This window comes from Myzus persicae, unplaced genomic scaffold (assembly GCF_001856785.1).
Source record: "Myzus persicae strain clone G006 unplaced genomic scaffold, MPER_G0061.0, whole genome shotgun sequence".
In the NCBI taxonomy this organism is placed as follows: domain Eukaryota; kingdom Metazoa; phylum Arthropoda; class Insecta; order Hemiptera; family Aphididae; genus Myzus; species Myzus persicae.
The window spans coordinates 104,109-127,117 of record NW_019103697.1 but is presented as its reverse complement, the minus strand read 5'-3'; the positions used below and the strand labels follow the sequence as shown (position 1 = coordinate 127,117).

At 28.1% G+C, this 23,009-nt stretch overlaps 1 protein-coding gene across 1 annotated transcript in view; it reads left to right on the top strand.

Annotated features, from left to right (window-relative positions):
- Positions 1 to 23,009, top strand: part of LOC111035044 (kinesin-like protein KIF26A) — a gene marked incomplete at its 3' end in the record, with an annotated part of 156,622 nt that overhangs the window by 31,224 nt on the left and 102,389 nt on the right. Inside the window, exon 4 of the mRNA XM_022316537.1 lies at positions 153 to 631. Within this exon, the coding sequence (XP_022172229.1) occupies positions 153 to 631 (479 nt within the window). The remainder of the gene's footprint in view (positions 1 to 152; positions 632 to 23,009) is intronic.

Genomic DNA, 23,009 nt, shown 5'->3' with positions numbered 1-23,009 from the left:
CCCCCCCCAACCACTTGCAGTCGACTCACTGAACGCCGCCGCGACCACCCAGCGATCCGCTGCCACCGCCGCCGCGTTGTGATCTGCCCACCGCGTGACGACGACCCTTGAATCACGTGTGTGTGTTTGTTTTTGTTTTCGGTCCACAACAGCAGCAGCAGCAGCAGCCGCCGTCTTCGTCGCCCGCCGCCGCCGCCGCCACCCCGTGCCACCGTCGTCGCCGCGCCGACGAGGAAGGGGAAGACCGGCACCGTCACCGGACCAGTGCCGTCGTCGTCCCGCCGCCGCCGAACGGAGGCGGTCGCAGTAGTGCCGCATACCCGGAACAGTCCGCCCGTAGTCGGACGCACCGCAAGGACGATACGCACGCGTTATACGCCGCCGCCGCCGCAAAGGCCGAAGACGAAGTCCGACGTTTGACTCGCGGTCGCTTGCCTTTGCCGACGACGACGACGACGACGACAGACGTCGAAGCCGCGGCTCTGGACTTCCGCAGACGAAGGTACGGAATGTACGCCACGGCAGCTGTTACCGCGGATGACCGTTACGGACACCGGTACGGCCTGTCCTCCGGCTTGACGACGTCGCAGGACCCGAAGACTTCGTCGGCCGCCGCAGCGTTTTTCTTGAGGTCAGTGGCTATATTATGTTATATTATAATACAGTACCAGTACTGTTCTTAGATCTAGGGCACGGCAAGGTTATGTGGTCTCAGGACACGGCCGTTACACCCGTTTGCGATGTCGTCTCCAAGTCTTATAAACGCGTAACGGCGTAACGTATTTTTTAGTCGTAAATTTGAGTTCAACAGAACGAATTTTGTGTTGTTGGCATTGTGCAGTTAGAATAAATTTAGGATCCATTAAAATACCTATCTTGCTTAAAAATTAAAATATCAAAAAAAGCCGCTTCTTAAGCATTTCTTATAATATGTTCTTACCTTTAAATTCTAAAATAATAGGTCAATCTGCTATTTAAGCGGGTCATGCAATATTTTCATAACAATTTTTATGTTTTACCAAGGGTTTTAAATTCGAAAGATTGAGAAAATACTTACATGGGTAGTGTAGTCCTCTTATATTATAATTAATATATCATAATATATTATTTTATACACAATACAACAAAATATTTTGATATACAGATCGATTGCGTCACATAAATCACCATTTGACGAGTTAAAGATAATTTATGTGAGGCACTGGGGTAGTTATAACTTATAATAGGTACGTGTGTTATGCTTGATGACAATTATTAAAAAATATTTTTATAATATTTATTAAGTAAATTTGCCGCCAAAAATGTAGAAACGAAAATGTTGTGCTGAAACGTATACGATATAAATATAATCGTACATAAAATATATGTCAGTTTTTTTCTGCTCCCCCACTTCACCTCTGCAAGGCGTAAAAGTACTAAAAGGAATTTTTTGGATTTCTATGATTCCGATTGATATAACGAACGTCGATCTCGAGATTCCACGTAGTATTACAAGTTGTATGACGGTGAACGATTCAACAATTGGAAATGAGTTATAGATACTAGGCAGTTAATATTATATTATGAAAATTGAAAAACGTACCGTGTGTCACCAAACTATACTGTCGTACGTGTTATTATTCTTGATCACATAAAGTTCATTGAAATGGATGTAATACCTAATACTTTAATAATAATTACAAATTAGTACTGATAGAGTCGTAACATGTTTTCCTATATACTTGAATTATAAAATATACGTTATCAAATGGCATTTTGTCAAATATGTGTGTAGGTAAAATCATTGTAAAATGTACATATTCGTTGAGATGTTGTGTTATAACAGTCGAGTTGGTAAATACAAATCTATAAAGTTCACACATATAATTATACTATAATTTGATAGTAATAATTGTATAATAATACGAGTTCACAGTTGTTATTTTTGCATATAGTAAACATTTTATACGTCAAACCGATTGAATATATATTTGATGTCTGTATTGAACAAAAATTATCAGAAGTGTGCTTTAATAATCGTATTTACCTATTATACCAATAAACCCTTTAAACACACACAAAAAACAATATATATAAATATATTATAATATTACCTATACAATCCAATACACGAATGTACGTGGTTATTGTGGGTATCTCTAATAACAATCATTTTCGTATTGACAAACTTTTGGTCCCTCGCCCCCGGGTGGTCTACGAGGTTCCAATTCCTAAATGAGAAACCATAATATTTATTATTATCTTTGGATTGTTTTCATTATGTTATACTTATAACTTCGAAATACTATAATAAATTATAAATGACCTAGAAAATGTTTATTGATAGTGTGTTTTTTTTCTAATGTATTCATTAATTATGAATCTAAGACATCATCAAAGGAGGAGCTTTCCATTTTAATAAATTATTGAGATAATGTGTTTTCTAAAAGGTTTGGAAGTTATAGTATAGGTATTAGGTACCATAAACCCTACGGCCTATATATATATATATAATATTTATAATAAAAAAACGATCCATTTAAGATACGAAAATAATCATCTCCATAATTATTCATTTTTTTTGAAAACGTCTCTTCAGTAAAATATACTTGATATTACCTATTTGTTTAAGATGCTATAATGCACATTTCTAATTTTATTGTGTACTTATTGTATTTAACAATTTTGGAATAATAATCTCGTGTGTCTCAGTTTCCAATTATTATGAGTCTTATTATTATGTAGATGTGAAACCTTTTTTTTTAACATTGGATCTTATCTGACCTCGACCCTTAATTTAGCACTCAAATGAACTTAAAAAAGTTATACTTATTACCTACTTATTAGTTAAAACAAAATTATATTGATGTTTACTTTTAAACAGAAAATATAACGAAAATAAAATAAATGAATATAAGCATAATATTGTACATAATAGTTATAATATATGTTGTCTTATATTGTATATTAACTAAATAATATTATATTGCACTAAAATGTTCTTTTATTTTAGTTTTAATTTTGATGTGCAATCAAAGAAAAAAGACCTTAAGCTAGATATTGCGTAAATATGCTCTAATATGCAAAATCCTCAAAATATCTATAAATATTAAATACATTTTGAATTTAAATTCCTTTTATCTGAAATCAGATTTTTAATTTACCCTGCTATTTATTTCACTATATTCTCTAAGCCTATAATATATTATAATAAATTATACTCACAAGATACTCGTTAAACAGAGTAATTACATTTTTTACTATTACCTAAACATTTTGATTTATTTTCTCGCCTATATAACGTCAAGACTTGTGATAGATTTATTCAGTAGTATAATTAAGTGGTTAACATTGAAACTTATTGTATCATAATTATTATGATAATTTAAAATCATTGTTTGGTTAAAAATATTTAAGAACTCTGCAGCTGTGTCGGATGAACGTAAACGTTTTGTTTTTTTTTCTATCTACGGAATGTTCATATGTATTATCAGCTTAAATAATAACGCAATAGTTTCCGTTTATATTTTGTAGAAAGAAATCAAATTGTATAGTTATAAGAGCAGCGCATTCATGAAATTAAATAATATGTATTGTTTAATTCAATAAATATTGTGAGAATAACAATGTCTTACAATATTATTATTATCTATTACTGTTTTTTTTTCATCGATATAAATAGTTGAAAGCCATTCATAAGCGATAGAACTAAAATTAGTAGTGTTGGATGATGCATTTTTTATATGCAATTGATCCTGTCGAAAATGTTGGACATCCGGTAATACCAAAAACAACATGTTTCGAATGTAGTGAAGCAAAAAAAAAAACAATTGACGTGTTGCACTATTCATGCGATCATCTCCGTCCATGCCATTAGTTCCATATACATTTTTAATGGCGCAAAAGGGACATGGTTCCCATAGGACGGGGTTTTGATGGTTCGTTGATCGTCTGGTCGTTGTTTTTTGTTATTGTTCTTTTTGTATCCGTAATATCCGTATCCGGCTTGTGAAAACTATTACAGAAAGTAGATAATAATATAATGAAAATCGCAACGATTAACTCTACATTACAATATAGAATATTAAATGTCTATATAGGTATTGCGGTTTTATTTAATATTTGGAGTGCAATAAATTGACAATTTCTGTACTGCAGTATAATTGCAACTGTAGTTATAATTTAATTAAGTACCTATTATTATATTACCCAACGAACGAAGAATTTAAAGCAAAATGTAATAAATTAATAATTTTTATAATTGTATATTATTTGACTTTCCATGAAGTCATTTTATTACTTATTAAAATATGATAAAATTGTATTTTAATATTTATTATTTTGTAACTTTCAATTTTCTGAACTTATCGTGAAATATTTCGGTGGTAGATAGCGTACTCCGTACCATTTTTTCAATGAGTTGTAACACTTAAATTGATAAAAATATAAACATATAGTCTAAACTCAGTGTATACTCGAATATGGGAATTATTAATTTTTGTTTTTTTCGACACTTTCCCGATATCCATGAGATTGTGGAACACATGACCATTTCTTTGAGGTTTTCTTTATGGGGTCCTACCGAAAAACTTGATTATCATTATTTCATTTTGGGTATATAATATATATGTTTAATATATATATTCTTCAAGGGGAGAAGGACTTGTTATGAAGTGTGGTGTCGGTCTGGTGCACTCTAAATAATTCATAAGGCCCATAAATCAGACCGCATTAATTAAACTACGTATATATAATATAATAATACGTGTGGTGGCGAAAGATGGAACACCGATGCAACCGGGGATCGTCATCATCAAATCGGTAGAATTAATAAGTACTTATTTTATTAATATTTATTAAAAGAGGGTCCATGCAGCAATTGCGTGTGTTTTCTCTCTTTAATGTCTTTCTTAAACTATTAATTTATTTATTTTTACAACAGTAGGTATAAAACATATACCACTCATAATATTCTTGAAATATTAACACATTAATATCCTGGCTAACATATTATATGATATACATCTAATGTAATAATATATAATAATATAATTAATATTTTTAACGAAACAGAATACCAATCGACGCCATATGAAAGTTTTTTTAGTAAAATCTAAATAGGTGTACTTAAAAATTAAAATAGGTTTATCCGTATAGATATTTACAGTATTTTTTTGTTCAAATAATGGAAACAAAATTAAACGAAACTCTTTCGTTCAATTGTCTTATTCAAAAATATTTATTTTACATTAATAGGTAATACATAACAGTGTATACTTTACTGCAGTTATATATTAAAAATCTTGAATAGTCCCATTGCAAAAAAATTATTTAAATGTTATTTTTAATTTAGTCTTGGTCTTTGAAATAATTGTTCAACATTTTATTGTGCTTAGTAAAAAAAAAACATTGTATTGAAATACTTATTCATTTTTCTTATTGTAAGAATAATATGTCATACATAATTAAATGTAAATAATAAAATATTTATTATAAACTATTAAAACAAATGTTAAGGGTACAATATAAACAAATAATGACAGAATAATATTAGAATAAACTTAATTTTATAGTATTATAATTTAATATTTTAATGTAACACTAAACTAATTAAAAAAGTCGTAATTATTACACTTTTAATCAATATTAATTTATAAGTATCATAAATACAAGTTGTAACATAAATTATTGCTGCAGTTTGCACGAGTTTATGTAATAATTTAATATTATGAAATATTACAATAAAAAAATTAAAAAAAAATTGAGTAGATGTTAAAGGTGATGATTATTACTCTGATGATTTTATGATCATTTTCATTATGTATTTATTAAAATTTTGGAAAGTCAATATGGAATTTGAAAATTTAAATTAAATATAAGTACGTCTTCTTGTTCCTCCCATCTTTTTCATTAATTAAACTTGGAAAAGTCACTCTAAACATTATAAATTATGGTGACATGAAGTATTTTTGAAAAATTAAACATATAGAATAAGCTTACAATATTATAATATACATACTATAATAATGGGTTCTCGACGATTGTCAGTTAATTACCCGTAACGCAGAAGAGGCGCACACGTATTATTATTATTAAGGGGTTTCGCACGCACTCGGCGTGAAAACCAAACAGATTAATGGGTGGTAACTGGTGGCGTGTGGTTATGCAAGGGTCATATTTTTCGTATTGTACTTAAGGAGTGAATAATATTGCTATAAATCAATCAATATTCAAAAAATTTTAATTTGTTAAGTCAACTCGTTTGTGTTACTTATATTTTATTGTACTATTTTATATTTGTATATTGTATGTACCGAGTTGAATTATAAAGGGAAATACACTATATTTACCATATGTTCTCCCATGTGTATAAGTATGTATATTATAACTTTGTGTATTATTTTAATATGTTGTTCTGATACATATAAATATGAATCTTTAAATACATACGGTTTTCTGTCAACTTTTGTTACTAAGTCACGTGGTACGAAAAAAGTAACCGCTATAAAAGCAAAGTAAGTCATACACTATTAATATAAATCACTTGTCGTAATCGTATTGTCCACGACAGAGAATAAATTTTTCTTGAAATTAATTTAAATTTTTAATCGAATAATTTTTAACAGGATTTTTAATTTTCCATAACAATTGTTAAGTAATTACATTTGCAAACGTAGGATAGAAACTTTTTTCCTCCATCCATTATGATATTTTCTCATGATTTAGTTGTCTGTATACTATAGGTATTTAAAAAGTGCTTTCAACTTATTTCTAATGCTTTAATTTTCTAAATACTTACATTATATAAATATACTTATTATAAACAAAACCACTATCAATAAACATGAAAAATTTAGTTGATGCAATGTTATTTTAAAATTGAGAATACGTCTATAAGATATTTATATATGCATATTATAACGATGAGTAGGTTAGTAGGATATATCTATATAAAATGTAAACCAGTATACGTTATCAGTTCCTAATTTATTAATCATAATGATAACAGTTAAAAGTTTAAAAACTATAAATTAATTTTTGATTTTGTGGTTTAGGTACTTAGAAACATATTTAAACATGTTGTACGTTTTAATTTATAAGATTGTTTGTATAAATATAGGTAGGAAGTAAAATATGATACTGTACCAATAATTATTCGATATTATTGTCGACTTAAAAAAAACTTCAATTTTATAGTATCTAATTTTAAATAAAAATTATTATTGTAAATGTCTCGTGGTATTTGTGCGTTAAATGAAAAAAAGAACCTATAGTATCCTATAATGTATGTTAACCGAGAATTAATAGTGATACGTCTGTATTAATTGACACGAAAAAAATGTGTCACGCGCAATGTGCTTTGTTATAATATAGTAGTCGTGTTTTTTCTCTTCACCACAGTTGAGTAATCGATTTGTTTTTGTCACCACTCTACAACACTGAGATATAAGATTTACACAGGTAGACATTATGAAAGATTATCGTGGGCATCTAATGAAAAACACATGTTTCAATTTGTTATGCAAACTGTGTATGTAAATATACACAACCCCCTGTCATACTACTGTGTCTATTCCAAAAATGAAAATAATGATTAATACTTTCATCGTGCGTTCTCCCAGAGACTTGAACAGGAAACATTTTCGTATATAGTTGAAATGGGTTAAATTAAATCCATCTAATTTTGAAATTAGATTTTTCATTTTTCATTTAACATGGTCGTAATATTATCGTATTTTCAAAAAATAACATTTTTAAATTTTATTTATTAATACAATAGCTTATAAACAGCTATATATACAGCTGCAGATAGTCTTTTGTTTTTAAACGTCTTGAGCAAATCATAAAATATATTAGTTAGGTTTGTCTGGGTCAACTGCAGATAATACGATATGCATATTATTTGTTGACGATGAAAATAATATATAATATAATGCAAAACGGATTGTACTGATGGAAATTTAAAACGAAGCATTCGCAGGTATTGTGCGATGAGATAATAAAGTCCGGCTTTTTTTCATACCGATCTCATAAATAGTTTTGCCCCGTTGCAGCAATATGCAATGGGATCGTTATTCGTTTGAATATATATATATATATATATATATAGAAATGTATATATTATATACACGATATACGCGTATATGCAGGTACGTGCAATGTGCAAACCTCTGTGGCCGGTGCATATTTTACGATTTATATTATTATTATTATTTTGACGTCTAGCATTCTTTTTTCTACCGAAGGCTAACCAGAAGAAGTTTTGATGGTAAGTACAAGTATATAGTAAATGTTGTAGTTGTGAAAAAAAAAATATTCCTTGTAGATAGGTACATTCAACTTGTTTGGTCTTAAAATAACAATTATTTATTATGATTAATTATTGGTTCTCCAACATATTTATAATAAATTAATTAGGTGATAAAAATTAATATATTATTTAACGCTCATTTAATAAAAATAAAATCTTATAAAATCCTTATTTTTGGGATTTAATTTTATATAGTGGAACATTAGTGCTACCTACCTAATAAGTACATATTATAATACTAGATATTTTTTTTTATTTTTGCAAACTTTCAAAATGTATTTTAATAATGATGATTGTATTTTCATTTCATTAAATTTTAATTATTATGCGCATAAATTCAAAATTTATAATTTGTATTCTTTTCTAATACATTTTGACATGTCTCGTCCTTGCATAGTATATGAAAAAGTATAACATCATAATTTGTATTTACAAATTAAATCGTTTTCTTAGATTTCATTATCGTTTTATAGTTGTAACTTGTAATAAATCATCATTATTTCTACAGCCCTTGTATTATAGGTATAGTATTACTAGGTATGTTATTAGTTTATTACTTACCAACTTCAAATCATTTTTTTACATATAAAACATTTTAACTTTTATTTTTTCATTTTTCTTTCAAACGTTATCGTGATGAAAGTCTTACTGACGGTTATTACGTGCCTGTGTAAATGTAAAGTTGGCGTGTGTCGTGTGCGGGAATGATCGATAGCGTTTTTAGTTTCTTTCTGTATATATATAAGTCAGACAAATCAGAATGTTTGTAGCAATAATGAATTCCAGATATATAATACGTAATATTATCATGTTTTCATATTATGAGCATTAGAGACCTTTATAAAGTCCCTTAGAAAAAATAAAATGTTACAACTAGAAACGGTGTTAGTTGTGGAAATGGAAATAGTGATGGATAACCACGTAAAATGAATAATGAGCAGGTTCGTTCGGAATATAAATCCAACAAGCTCAGTGTCGACCAATGTTCGTATAGCGTATATAACACCTATGGGCTAGTTATAGTACATATAACATATATTATAATGGAGAGTTCAACAAATATGACGACAGTGTTTGTGTGAGCAGTGTGATGAATGTATATACAGTGCAGCATACTATTAAGTTATAAAACTAGTTTTACATAAAATGGCCTATTGTTAGTACATTATTTATCTTTATTTTTGTCTCGACTGTAGCACCTAAGTAGGTATATAAGTGTGAATAAATGTTTACAAAAAAAAAACCTAAACCTAATAGTATATTATATATACAATAGGTGTAGGGATGTGATTGGTTGTATCAGTCACACCATGACCATACCGTTAAATATTCCAACAGCCATACAAATAAATAAAATATAAATGTTTTTTAGTAGTATAATTAATAATATTAATACCCCAATGATATACCTACATTTTGCAGGAATGATACAAAATCCTTTTAAACTTAAAATGTTCAGTCCCTTTTTATTAATCTATTACAACACTTACGCTTATTGTAAAAATAATATATTTACAGATTGTGTAATAAAACTAAATAAAAACAAAAAAAAAAATCTTGAAATTTAAATATTTTCATTAAAAAATCATAAATGCATTTCTATTAGTATACCGGGATGATTCTATATTTTTTGTAGGTAATCATGGTTTTTGTGCAGTAGATTATACTACTATTGTTGTTCTGTAAATTGTATGATTAAAATACTCATGAGTCAAGACTAACTGAAATCTGACCAGAATTGATTAATCATAACTATTTTTATATTTATTTTCTTTTTGGTGTTTTACGTCCTCGAGTCTAATGTAATTTTGAAAAAAGCCAGAGTTATGTCTAATGGTCGTTTTTTACTTTGCTTCTAAATCCCTCTGACAGCTAAGGGTGTATGTAATATATTTTCCGACATTTTAATAATAATATCATATACTTGTAAATGATAAACGTGTTAAAATAGTCAGGAAATATGAGGAAAAAACCATTTGAGCAGTTTTAATGTGAACCATTTGTGGCTCTCGTGGACATTATTCAAACCACCTAAAGTACCTATACTTTCTAGGTACTCAAGCTTATTTAACAACTATACATATATATAGATCGACGAAACACGAGATTTTGCTTGTAACTTTTGTATACATATTTTATATGTGATTCTAGTTTTTCGTTAAATTATAGATGGTGTCCTTGCAAGAAATAATAAATATGTTATTACTTAAACGGATTATTGTATTTGACATTTTGAAACCACCGGAGTAAATATCTGTGAATGTGTTTTTTCTTGATAGATTTAACTATAGCATAAATACATTAATTCTATATAGAAAAGTATTCACTAACGAACATTTTGACTGAAAAATGTACTGTTTAAAAACCAATAAAATATATCTTTTCTCTAATCAGAAACGAAGTAAAACTTTTAATTATAGCGGAAATGGTTCAAAACTTAATTCTCATTATTCAATTTTATTATTTTATAATAAAGCTACCTTTTTTCGTTAATAAAAACAATGGTAAAAGAACATAATTTAAGAAATAACTGTATTATGTCTTTTATTTTAAATATAAACAAAAAGTAGGTACTGTGTGGTGAATTCTAAAAAGGAAAAAGTTTTTAAGAGTTTACTGCCTACAGGCTACAGTATTGAGCAGAGACAGTCTATTTATTTTTCGTATAGTTTATCCTTTTGAGCATCACAGCCAGTTACACAATAAAAATAAAAATTAAATGTTTATTTAATGAAATAGTTAAATGCATTTGCAGTTTATAAGGAGTTTTATCTATTATTACAATTTTATTTTATTTTATTATACGACTATATAAATTGGATGCATTTTTGAAAATAAAAATATTTTTAGTTCATGAGGACTTTTATATACAGTATACTACATATTGAATTTTTTAATAAAATATTACCTTTGATTATTTTATAATTTTATGTAAGTACTAACAACATTAATACATAATATACTATAAATTCTTCATAATAATAATAAGTAACAACTAATTAATAATTTATTTGAAAAATTACATAAACAACTAAACGTCTGAAAGATTAATATTTAGACATTATTACGCAATAGAAGTCATGTAATATACTTAACTATTAGGTTACAATACGAGAGTTACACGATAGTCGAGACGCTATGTGGAGTTCATAATATTATGAAAATAGTGACGTTTAGTGCTCACGTTTTGTGTGCTTTTAAATTAGTAAAATGTTTGATGTTTATTGCCATTACGTTAACACTCTCTCGGACGACGTGACACAAAAAATTGTCACCGTACCACGATATTATATACCAAACACATAATCTGAACAAAAAATAAAAGAAGTAAAACGAAACTACAAACGGGTCACGAGCCATCATTAATTAAGTGTACTACCTCCATCCCCGCCCCCATGTATACACAACACCAGAGTCGTGGATCCACAGCCGCCGCTTGTGATATATTGTAATAATATCGTAGCGGACAATCTCACGCCATCCGCCACCAAGCTCGTGCCGTGCTCTTCGTGATTTTCTCTCCCTGGCCATTGCCGTGTCTGTATACCGTTTTGGCGACATTTGACACACACACAAACGTGTCTTTCAGTTTTTTTCACATTCAATATTTTTCATTTTTTTTTTCATTTTTTACTTCTCCTTTTTACTACCGACTATACATTTTTAAAACCAGTTAAATATATACATCCTTTTCCTTTATTTTCTACGACACACTGCTCACATTCATACTGCACATTGCAGGTCTATTGTAATGTCTTATTTTATTATATTATAATATTATGTAAATAGTGCATTGAGTTCTCTGACAGTTCAACAGGAGGACACATTTACGCGAGTTAATATTGATGAAAAATGTAACACATTTTTACAATCAGAAAACGGGGTTAAATGTTTTAAAAGGCTAATTTGACAGATGCATTGGGCAAGTTTAATTCAAAGTTACGTTGGTATTAATAACTGTTATTGTTGGTGGAAGGTGTGTGTTGGTAGAACTATATAATATACTACACAAAATAATTATGGTTCTTATATATTATGATTCTTAATTGATTGGAAAAATAAAATTCTTTTCAAATTTTGGATTACATAAATATTGTAGTTGTACTTATACTATACATTAGACAATATAGGTAACCATATGATATTATAGTATTGTTAATAGGTTTTCAATTAAAAATTTAAATGAGTTAACTAAAGTTAAATTAATTTAGTCATTTTTTTCGAAGATAAAAAAAAATTAAAAAAATATATATTCAGATAACAGTCACTATTATCCACACATGTTGTACTTAATAAAGGTAAAATAAGTTTAACAAATAAATAATTGGTATTATTAAAAAAAAATTGATCATAAAATAAATAGTAGAGAATTGTATTTATCAACGAACGTGATAGTTTTTCATCATATTTTCTTTTCAAATTGAATTAAATCGTAATGGAAAAAAGAGACCTTTTTGTCGTTATATTGCAAGCATATTTTGCGCAAGTGAACTTTCAAAAATCTGTGCTCCATAAAAGTAAATCGTTATTACTTATTGTTATTGCTTAAATATGAAACAATACGGGGTATATAATATACAGAGCACGCTCGTTTTCAGTTGATACTTGCATCAGGATTGGATAACAAAAATCACATTTCTTTTTAATATTAAAATCATATCCCCAACGAAAAATACTTATAATTTAGAATAAACTGTATTAATAAAATATCATTGTTCCTCTATAATATATTTTTATTAAGAAAAAATGCATTCATTTTTAGAATAATTGTATTTATCAATAGTTTTTAAAATTACTGCGCAATTTCTTTGTTAAAAAAAAATATTTATATAATTATTTCTATATTAATAGTTATTGTATTTGTTATTCTGAAAAAGGTATTGCCTATATTGCATTTCATGTACCTACCCAATATTATTCTTTTACTTCTTTAATTTGTATTTAATTAATGATAAAATATTAAAATATTAATTTCATAGTCAATAATAAATGCTTGAAACTAATAATTAATGAGTAATTAGTTAATGACTAATTAAAAATTAGTGTAACTGAAATATATTGCTTAAAAGTGATATAAGATAATGTACAACTCACTAATTTTTTTCTTCAAAATGTTGATTTTATTTTAATACTATACATTTTTAATAGTTATAAATTTATAATATCTCTACACATTTTGTCTTACATTTTTCTCCCACAGACTTTTAAATTTGTTTTTCCTTTTCATTCCATCATCTATTATTGGTGGATTATGTACCAGCTACAGCTACTTTATTCGATGCACAGACAACAGACAGGAGTTTTCTAAATATTAAACGTTTTTTACTCTGGAGCAGTAGTGAATATATATTTTATTGTGTTAATAGAATCATTAAACCCCATAAGCATAGACTTACGATGTGGGTGTGGTGGTTGGAATGGACGTATTCTCTGCGTGAACAATGGGCTGGAAAGAGAGCAAAATGGGAACAATCAGGCCATTAAAGTTAGTAGTCTTCTTCGTTTGCCACGAATTCAACTTATCATTTCCCGCCATCAATCTGGCAGATTACTTCGGTAAGTTTGCACACAGAGGGCTTTCGCTTATTATATGCACTACAATCATTGTTAGGTTGCATTACACCGGAAACCTAATATATACCACGGCGATACTACTCGCTCATGACAAATTAAAATAAATCGAAGGTCATAAAAATATAATGTTTTAAATAGGTACATTTTATAAAATTAGTCTAAATTTCAATTTTTTTTATTATTTCTAAAATATGTTTTATATTTTGTATAATAATAAAAGTTTTATGATTGATAAGTTATACCTATGTTAAAATGTAACATTACATTTTTTAATTTACCCTTGTTGCGCCGCAGTTATTTATTTTAGTCGTGTCAACGATTTTAAGGTTAGACATTTTAGTTATGGTTATCCTTATCTGATTGTTTTTGTTCTTAGTCTTAAACATTACATGAAGCAAATGGTTTTAATACTTGTTTATACACCATTAGTACGTTTTTAACGATGGTTTGGGAAGTTTATTGTTGGTATGTAGGTACTCTACTCTCATGTACATGTTTTATGTCAATTGCCGCTGACCCCTTCTGTGTAGACAACAGGTAAACGCACAGGAATAATACCGTGATCCCTAGATATCCGTCCATTGAAATAAAACAGAATTTTCTGTTGAATATAATCATAGGTTATAACTTATAACTTATAACATTGTTTAATATATTTCTTAATTTTATAATTCTATTTAGATTGTATGATAAAAAAAATTGAATAATCTTGGCGTAACTCCAAACTAAATATTTTTTTTATCCACTTAAGGCCATTAAATTACAACAGCTTGATTATTTTCTTGAAATGGATAAGGTACTTGAAAATAAATAATGTATGTTCTGTGGTACTTATTAACAGCTTTCATTTCATCAATATTTGTTTGTTGAAGTGTATTGTATCAGTAAGGTAATTTAATCATTTATTATTTATGAATAAAAATAACACCCACATTTATAAAAATGGACCTTTGTCTACCTTAAAATTATTGTGTATAAAACAAAAATGATTTAATACTTATTAAAAAATTTAAACACGCGGATTTGGCTTGATTAAAATTTCTTATTATATAAAATATACCTACGTTATTATAATACACGTCATAGGTCTACAGCACACGATTTAAATTAGTTTATTTAATGTTCTGACGATAGGTAAATAGGTATTATACTACAATATAAATAAAATCCATTATCTCATCACCTAAAAAAATGACTGAAAACGTAAGTATACCTTTCAAAGTACGCTTCTTTTGTTTTGAGCATGTTGTGATTATTTATATTATCATGTACCTATTATGCTAGAAGTATTTCACAATTACTAGTCGCTGTATAGTTAGAGAGCGTAGATCAGTTTTTATTGATTTTTCAGTAGATTCTGTAAATTATTATATTTAAGTAAATAGGTGCCTACGTACCAACATTCCGTCATTTATTTTTTATACACTACAGGTTAAATCGTTTGTAATAACAATTTGTACGAGCTCGTTTTATGTTTCAATATGTACTTACCGGGACAATATTAAAGAAATGGCGTGGCTTTTATAATGTAATAATAATTTTAAACTTATTTTAGGGATTCTTGTATAAATAAATTCTTGTATATTCTCATATTGGTTAGAAGTTTGGATGAAGTACCTAAATTAAGTATTTTTTAGATGAACAATTTCGTAAGTACTTCCTACTAGTTTTATTTTTGCTTTAAACCCTCTCCCCCCCATCCCCCCAAAAAAAACACAAAAAAAAACGGAGTAAGCAATTAGACTTGTTTCATAAGAATTATTATTGTTACGAAAAAGGTGCCGCGATAGCTTGGGAAAAGCAATTTATACGCAAATCTGTTTTACAACAAAACTGTCCACCAGGGAAAACGAAAAAGGCTTATAAGAAACGTATAAGAAAAAACATGAGGGGATATTTTTTCTTGAAGAACTTGTGTAAAATACGGAAATAATTTCATTGCAGATGTTGTAATTAAAAAAAAATAATAAACCAAAACTAAATAGACTTTAGGAGAAGTAAAAGTTAATTATCATTATATATTTGTTTTGTTTCTTTGTTTGTTTTCTGTTAAGCAAATAGAACAGAGTTCTGAAATATCATGTATTCATTATTAATTATTTTATAACTATCTTATTATAAATTACGATAAATAGATTTGGTGTGGTTAAATTGTGTAAACAAGAGCCTTAAATAAAAATTATTTTTTTTGTACCTACCAGTTGAATTGCAAAATATTGGTTTGTTTGCTTAACTTTTTATCGATTATGTATTTTGACAGGTTTGTAATTCACATCATTCTTTAAGTAAATATCTTGGGTTTTATTTAATTGTTTCAAGTCAACTGGTCTTCTCGCAATGACAGTGTGCTGTCTTAGGTGTCTACTAGTATATTATTCTTCCCAGTTAACAATGTTTTCCTCGTTAGTGTCATCATGTGAAGCATTTGCGTTATCTGACATAGTTTGCTCGTTAGCACAGAAAGTAGGGTACGGGTATGAGATTCTACGTGAAAACTTTGAGAGAAACTGTATTAAATGTTGACGAGAAAACCTAACAGGATTTTAGAAATTTCTTTGTTTTACTTGATATTAAAGTATATTTACTACGAATAATCTATTAAAACAGTATGGAATTCAATTTCATATCAACTTACGCTAAGTATATTATAATGGATATTTGCGTGTTAAAAGTGTATACTTTAAATATATATACTAATTATATACATATATACTTATATTCGTTGAGTGATTATATCCTAACTAGGTAGCATATTTTCAATAGAAACTGTACTAATCAATAATCTTAAAAAATTAGTTTAAGGCATTTGTAATTTGCTATGGTATTATATTATACATGTATAAATAATAGTTCCTATAAACAGTTTAAAAATGTATAATTGCAATTTGTGTTACACTGAAATCACTTCTAACAAACACTTCTAAACAGCGGATACCTCCAAATAGCTAAGAAAATTTCAATGACAGAGAGTGTCCCTGATACGTAAAGGTTTCAATATAAATTTTGTATGTATAGTTAAAAAAAAATTTAAAAAATCAAATGTAACCTAAGCAGTTTGTAAAGAGTAGCCATTGATATGGAACTGATTTTCTTATGTATGTCCGAGTTACAAGTATACGTATATTGGCACACATACTTATTGTAATACTTAATTACAGACTATACGTTTTTAAAATTAAGTTGAAAAAAAGGAAAGGTATTGTTAAGAGGATGTTAGTGCACTTTTTTAGTTTTAATACAGGTAGACAATTTTTACTCAGCTTTAGTGTTAGAGTGAAATGATGTATTACACAAAGCTTTTTAATTTAAGACTATTATATGTTTTAATAATTTGATATTTTTACGATGATTCAATTTTTTGGGAATTATGAGTATGTAAAATATTACAATTTAAAAATGCTCATATCGTGCCTAAAATTGAAATATTGAGGTAAGAGAATCAACGTTAAAAATATTATAACACAGTTAATGTTCTTGACTTCAAGTTTTAAAATACCTAGGCCAATGTGTTTACACTTATAGACCAAAGCTAACAACACAATGTTGGTTCTGCTGGCCCCAAATTGTCTTAATGTTGTGAATGGTCCACAGGGATAAGACAAAAATTACGCGGACTTCTCTTTTTTTTTTAATGGTCTCAATAGCCAAAATATGCACACTTATACAGAGTGATTCATCAAGCTTGATCACCCCCATTTTTAATTTAATAATGAATTTATTAAAATTCTGATTTTTGGAATTTTTAAACAAACCGAAAGATCATATTTTAAAATTCTTGGGATTTTTTCTTACTACTTGTGTTATTTAAAAAAATAGGAATTTGTATCATCACGTGATACTCCTTAAGTACCTACTACAAAAAGCCTCTAGATTTTTACAAATATTGTCCTTAATAAGTAGGTATTTTTAAGAATTTTGGACATGAAAACTTGAATAAATTCATTATTTTAATGAAAAAATAGGAGTGAACATGATTGGTGCGTCACACTGCAAGTATATTATATTTTTGAAAGCATTTAAATACCTACCATAGTAGATACGGTATACATAATATTTTATAGATTCTTACCGGCTCACCGGCCTATCCATTTTCTTTGGCAACTGTTATTTTCATGCGAAATAATTGTCAATAATTTTACCACCGCGGAGACGTATCTACTCACATGTGTCCTTAGTACAAAAACCGTTAACCGAATAGCTTGGACAATGAACATTTTCAGTTTAGTGATACGTATGCCCCATTGTTTGTTCATAAACTACGTCTGTTCATATGCGCTCCTCGGGATCCGTTTATACGCGTATTATGGTGATGATTGTTTGAATAGATAAAAATTTAATATAATTTAATGACAACGCGTGGGCGCGAAATGCCTTTAATAATAATCGTGATCTAGTGTTAAATATAATAATATTAATCATATAATATATTCAGCTGGTAAGCTATACTGGTCAACAGTCGACTTCATGAATCATGAGTTATTGTTTGATAAATAATCAAATTACAATAGCGCTGTACCACGAGTGGTATTAATGGTTCAGTTGTTATATAATATAGGTGAACAATTATAATATGGATATGAATTTGAATACATTTGTCTAGAAATAATTGTTCATAAGTAAGATAGAAAACAAAGTTTTGTTGTTTTACTATGTTATATAGCTATGTATAATATTATATTGAAAATAAAATGGTTACATTATTATAATATAATAATACTACGCAACATTAATTTTATAATATTATCATGTTTGTCTGAATGTTTTATCTTGTAAAATAAATTTTCTGATTTTAAAAAATATTTATTTTTATAAAAATGAATTATTAAATGATGTGCCTATCTAATTGTACATCGTTTGTCGTTACATATTAATTTGGGAAATTTAGTATTTTTACTATTTTTAGTAAAATATAACTTATTACTTACTTATTATATCTTTAATTTGTGTTATAATATTATAGATATTTATATTATGTAAATTCAAAATTTTCAAGAGAGTTTTTTTTTTTGTTCCATATATAATCTAAATAAGTAAATGTATATATTATATTATATACTATACATTTTACCATGACTCGGGTACACGTACGACAGTGTGTGAGATGAATATATTAAATAACGCTATACAATATATTGAAGTCTGTTTGGGTCAAAAGATACTTTTCGATGGAAAAAATAATAATACCAGATTTTTTTTATCAGTACAACTGGTATTAAGTTTTTCAACCGTATGGTTTTTAGAAGATTGTAAGCTAACTCTCCATACATATGGAAAAATGTATTTGTATTCTAAAATGAAATTGATTTTATTGGGCAACGTTGTAGGGGTAATATCGTTCTATAGTTAATCATGATAATAAATATGCATGAAAGTCGATTATATTTTTAATTAATTCAACTTATAGACATGTCTTAAAATTAACTATGGATGTAGAGATGTAATCAAAATAAAATTGAAAATAAATGACACTGACTGTTGTACTGTACGAGTATAGAGTTTTACGTAGGAAGTAATAAATAAAAACATTTTTTTTTCTATGTGAAACAATGCCCTACCATGCTTTTTTGGCTCTGAGTAGAAACCATGAATTTAATTGTTTTTAAAACTATATAGACTAAAAATTATTATCCTTAAAAGCTCTTACAAACCTAGATTTCTAAAAAGAAATAGGAATTTAAGCCAACTAATATTTTGTGAGAGGTTAGAGGTTTTTAACTCTAGGCTTTTCCTAGTTGCTACCATTATATAATTAACGTATTGGTCATTCAAAATAAAAGTATCAGATAATGAACAGTTTTTCTTATTAACCTAAATATTAATCATGACTTCATCAGTCTATATAGGTATTCACTCTTTTCTCACACTTAATATCATATTTTTAGCATATTAGATGGCTTCATATCTTTAGATAAGAAAAATATTATTTATTATTATGATAATGTGTCAATGATTCAAATATTTCAATTGATTTATTTTAATTTATATGTATATATAAAAAACGGCGATTATTTTTATTTATTGATAGCTTTAGTTTCTGAGAGTGATGAATGAATTGGTTTTTATGATGACGTGTTCTTTCTTCGCTTTTTTAGTCTGTCCACTAAAAATACTGTAAAATTGAAAATACTGCAATCTTAAATGGAGGGGTGGTCTCTGGTAAAAATGGGATCCATTCGGTACTTTGAGTGGGTCACAATAAAAAATATCTTGTACTTTTTAAAATAATCGGGAAAAACTAAAAAAATTACTGAAAAATAGAAATGTTTGCTCAACATTTAATTTTGACAAATTCGATTTTGTTTTAATACAAATACAAATAATAATTTTAGAAACTTCAAATGTTCACCAAATTTGTATATTCACTTTCCATAGATATGATGTAATTTGGCACTTTTTGAGCTGATTAATATAATTATTTAATGTTTTGATTTATTATGTTTTTTTTCTATACATGTTGTTAACAAGTGTTATGATCAACTATTAACTAAAGACTTGGAAATGAAATACAAAGCAGATTAGGTACTCTTTATTAGTTGTTAATATTGAAATTTAAGAAAAGTTAAAATAGCTCTTTTAAGCAAAGAGAGTTTCCTGGTTTTTTTTATAGATCCTCAATAACTGCTAACAGTTTGGACAATGTTGTATACATTATATATTATATTAAATATCAACTAAAAAAATAAATACCCACTAAAAAATATAATCAAATAAATATATTACTAATGAATTTATTATATTATTTATTCTTCAGAATTTTAGTAGGTTCGTGGCAGTTACTAGAAAGTTTTAAATATGAACTACACTACTGCTACTACACTATCAAAAGTGTTAAACTGTAGTTGGATAAACTTTTTCTTGATTATAGATACTTTAACTTTCTTAGTTTTGTTGTAATGAATCAGATACATTCTTGGGTTAATAGTATACTATATACTGTATTTCTTATTAGATATGTACGCATAGTGACTAAGTAAAATAGCGATTAAGGGAATGACAGTTAGTGCACAGTACACAATACACATTTTATTTTTACGCTATACTCTCATTTGGAATAGTTAAAAATCTGCTGAAACAGCTTAGGGCTCATCTATGTATCCATAATTTTTAATGTTTAGCCTTAAAAAAACAATTTTAAATTACATTTTTTTTTACGATATTTTAATCTTATAGGATTCGAGTTCAAACATTTTAAAATTGTACACTTATTAATTTTTATAATATTATTTCTTAGTATAATTTATATACCTAATATAATTTGGATTCATTCGTTTATTTCAACCAATAAAAGTTTTATTTAATTCACATTTAACCATAGAAGATGTAGCTACATATGTTTCTATTATTGTTGATACTGAAACATTGTAGTTTAATATACTAATATTATATTTTAAATACGAAAAAATGATTTAAATTTTATTTACGCAAACAAATACTTTTAATAACTTGATAAATGCTCAAAATACATGTAAAAAAACGATTAAAAAAAATATGTACCCATCATTGGGAATTTTAAATTTTGTTTGTTTGTTTATACCTACATTGAATTGGAACCCGAGTATACATAACATACAAACGCACACACACACATATATATATATACATTATACAACAGCTGGTATAGGTATAGCCGTATGGGTACTAGTAGTTTCTGTGGGACTTGAGTACACGTGCTGTTACGTTCGAGGGCTTTTGTTCACAAAATTCACTAAACGAAAATGTCATGAGTGTTGATCGGTTTCCTCCCAATATTATGTGTCGAGGTAAATTCACTATATACTTATACAACGTTTGACTCCAAGACGAAAATAATAAAATGAAAATGCAATTTTTGTACCTTAAGATAGAAGCAGTTCTCTTTTTATCAATTGTCTATATTATTGTTTTACTATATACGCATATAGAGTAGAATTTTATATACTAGGTGATCTGTTCGAGAGTTTAGTCTCTACACTCATTATTTCTAAAAGTTTTAACTGTTACATAATTTGATGTAATTGTAAAAAAACAATATTATGTAAGAAAATTTTTTTTTCAATTCTTATCGAAAAGAAACGAATTTCAAACGAGCGTTTAATCACAACTTAATCGTATCTATTTAAAGATACAATATGTATATTGTATATTATATAATTATATTTACCTGCATAGTTGCGATTTTGGTTATGATGAATAAATACCTATTACGGGTCACCTTTTCTCAAGACCGGAGATTTTTAGGTTCTTTGGGGACAACGGGACATAAAGCTCAAAAGCGGGACACATGGTCATGTTAGGTATACGCCTAAACTTTAAATACTCATAAGATATCTTAATTACTCGTTGAAAATGCCTTTCGAACAAAAGTTCAAAATATCGTAAGGAATGTGATTTTTTTCTCAACTAGGTATTTCGACTTGCGAATATGGCATACAATTATCTATAAATAATATTTTTAAAAAAAGTCAAGACTTTCGAAATATAATGATGAAGAATGTATAGGTACACTTGAATGGAGCCACCTTGTGGCTTGTGCATGCTATTTAACATACCTATATGTATAATAATATATACGATATCGAACGCGTGATGATCATCCGTGTATTATAATAATATCATACTGTAGAATGTAAAATGCACGTGTGGAAATTGTCACTGGTACACAACAATATCGTCCGATATTAGGGTCGGGGGTGTGTTCTGTCTTCAATTCCCACGGCGCGAAGGGGAAGATTTCCAAGTGTATGCGTATTATATCGCGTGACATTGCCACAACTACCGTGCTTTTCATATCTTACCAGTATAACCTGCGCGTGTGGTGTGGCCACGGAATCAAAATCGGAGAGGGATATGTGTCGGCAGAGAACACGTTGTTATTATTATTATTATTATTATTATTATTATTTTCATCACGAGCCCCCGCGGGCATCTTATTTATGACGTCGACGTACGCCGCCGTTTTCCCCTTGTGGCTCTGCGCGAAAAATAGCCTTATTCCTTTTTCAGTATCTTTCATATAGAATCTCTCTTTTCTTTTCTTTTTTTTTTAAGGACAAATGGTGTCGTGCATGTTTTTCTCGCCGAGTACAATATTCATATTATTATCTTCATATATCCCTAACACTTATGCATTTTTTTTAGGCTTTATTTTTTTTTTAATTCAAATTTT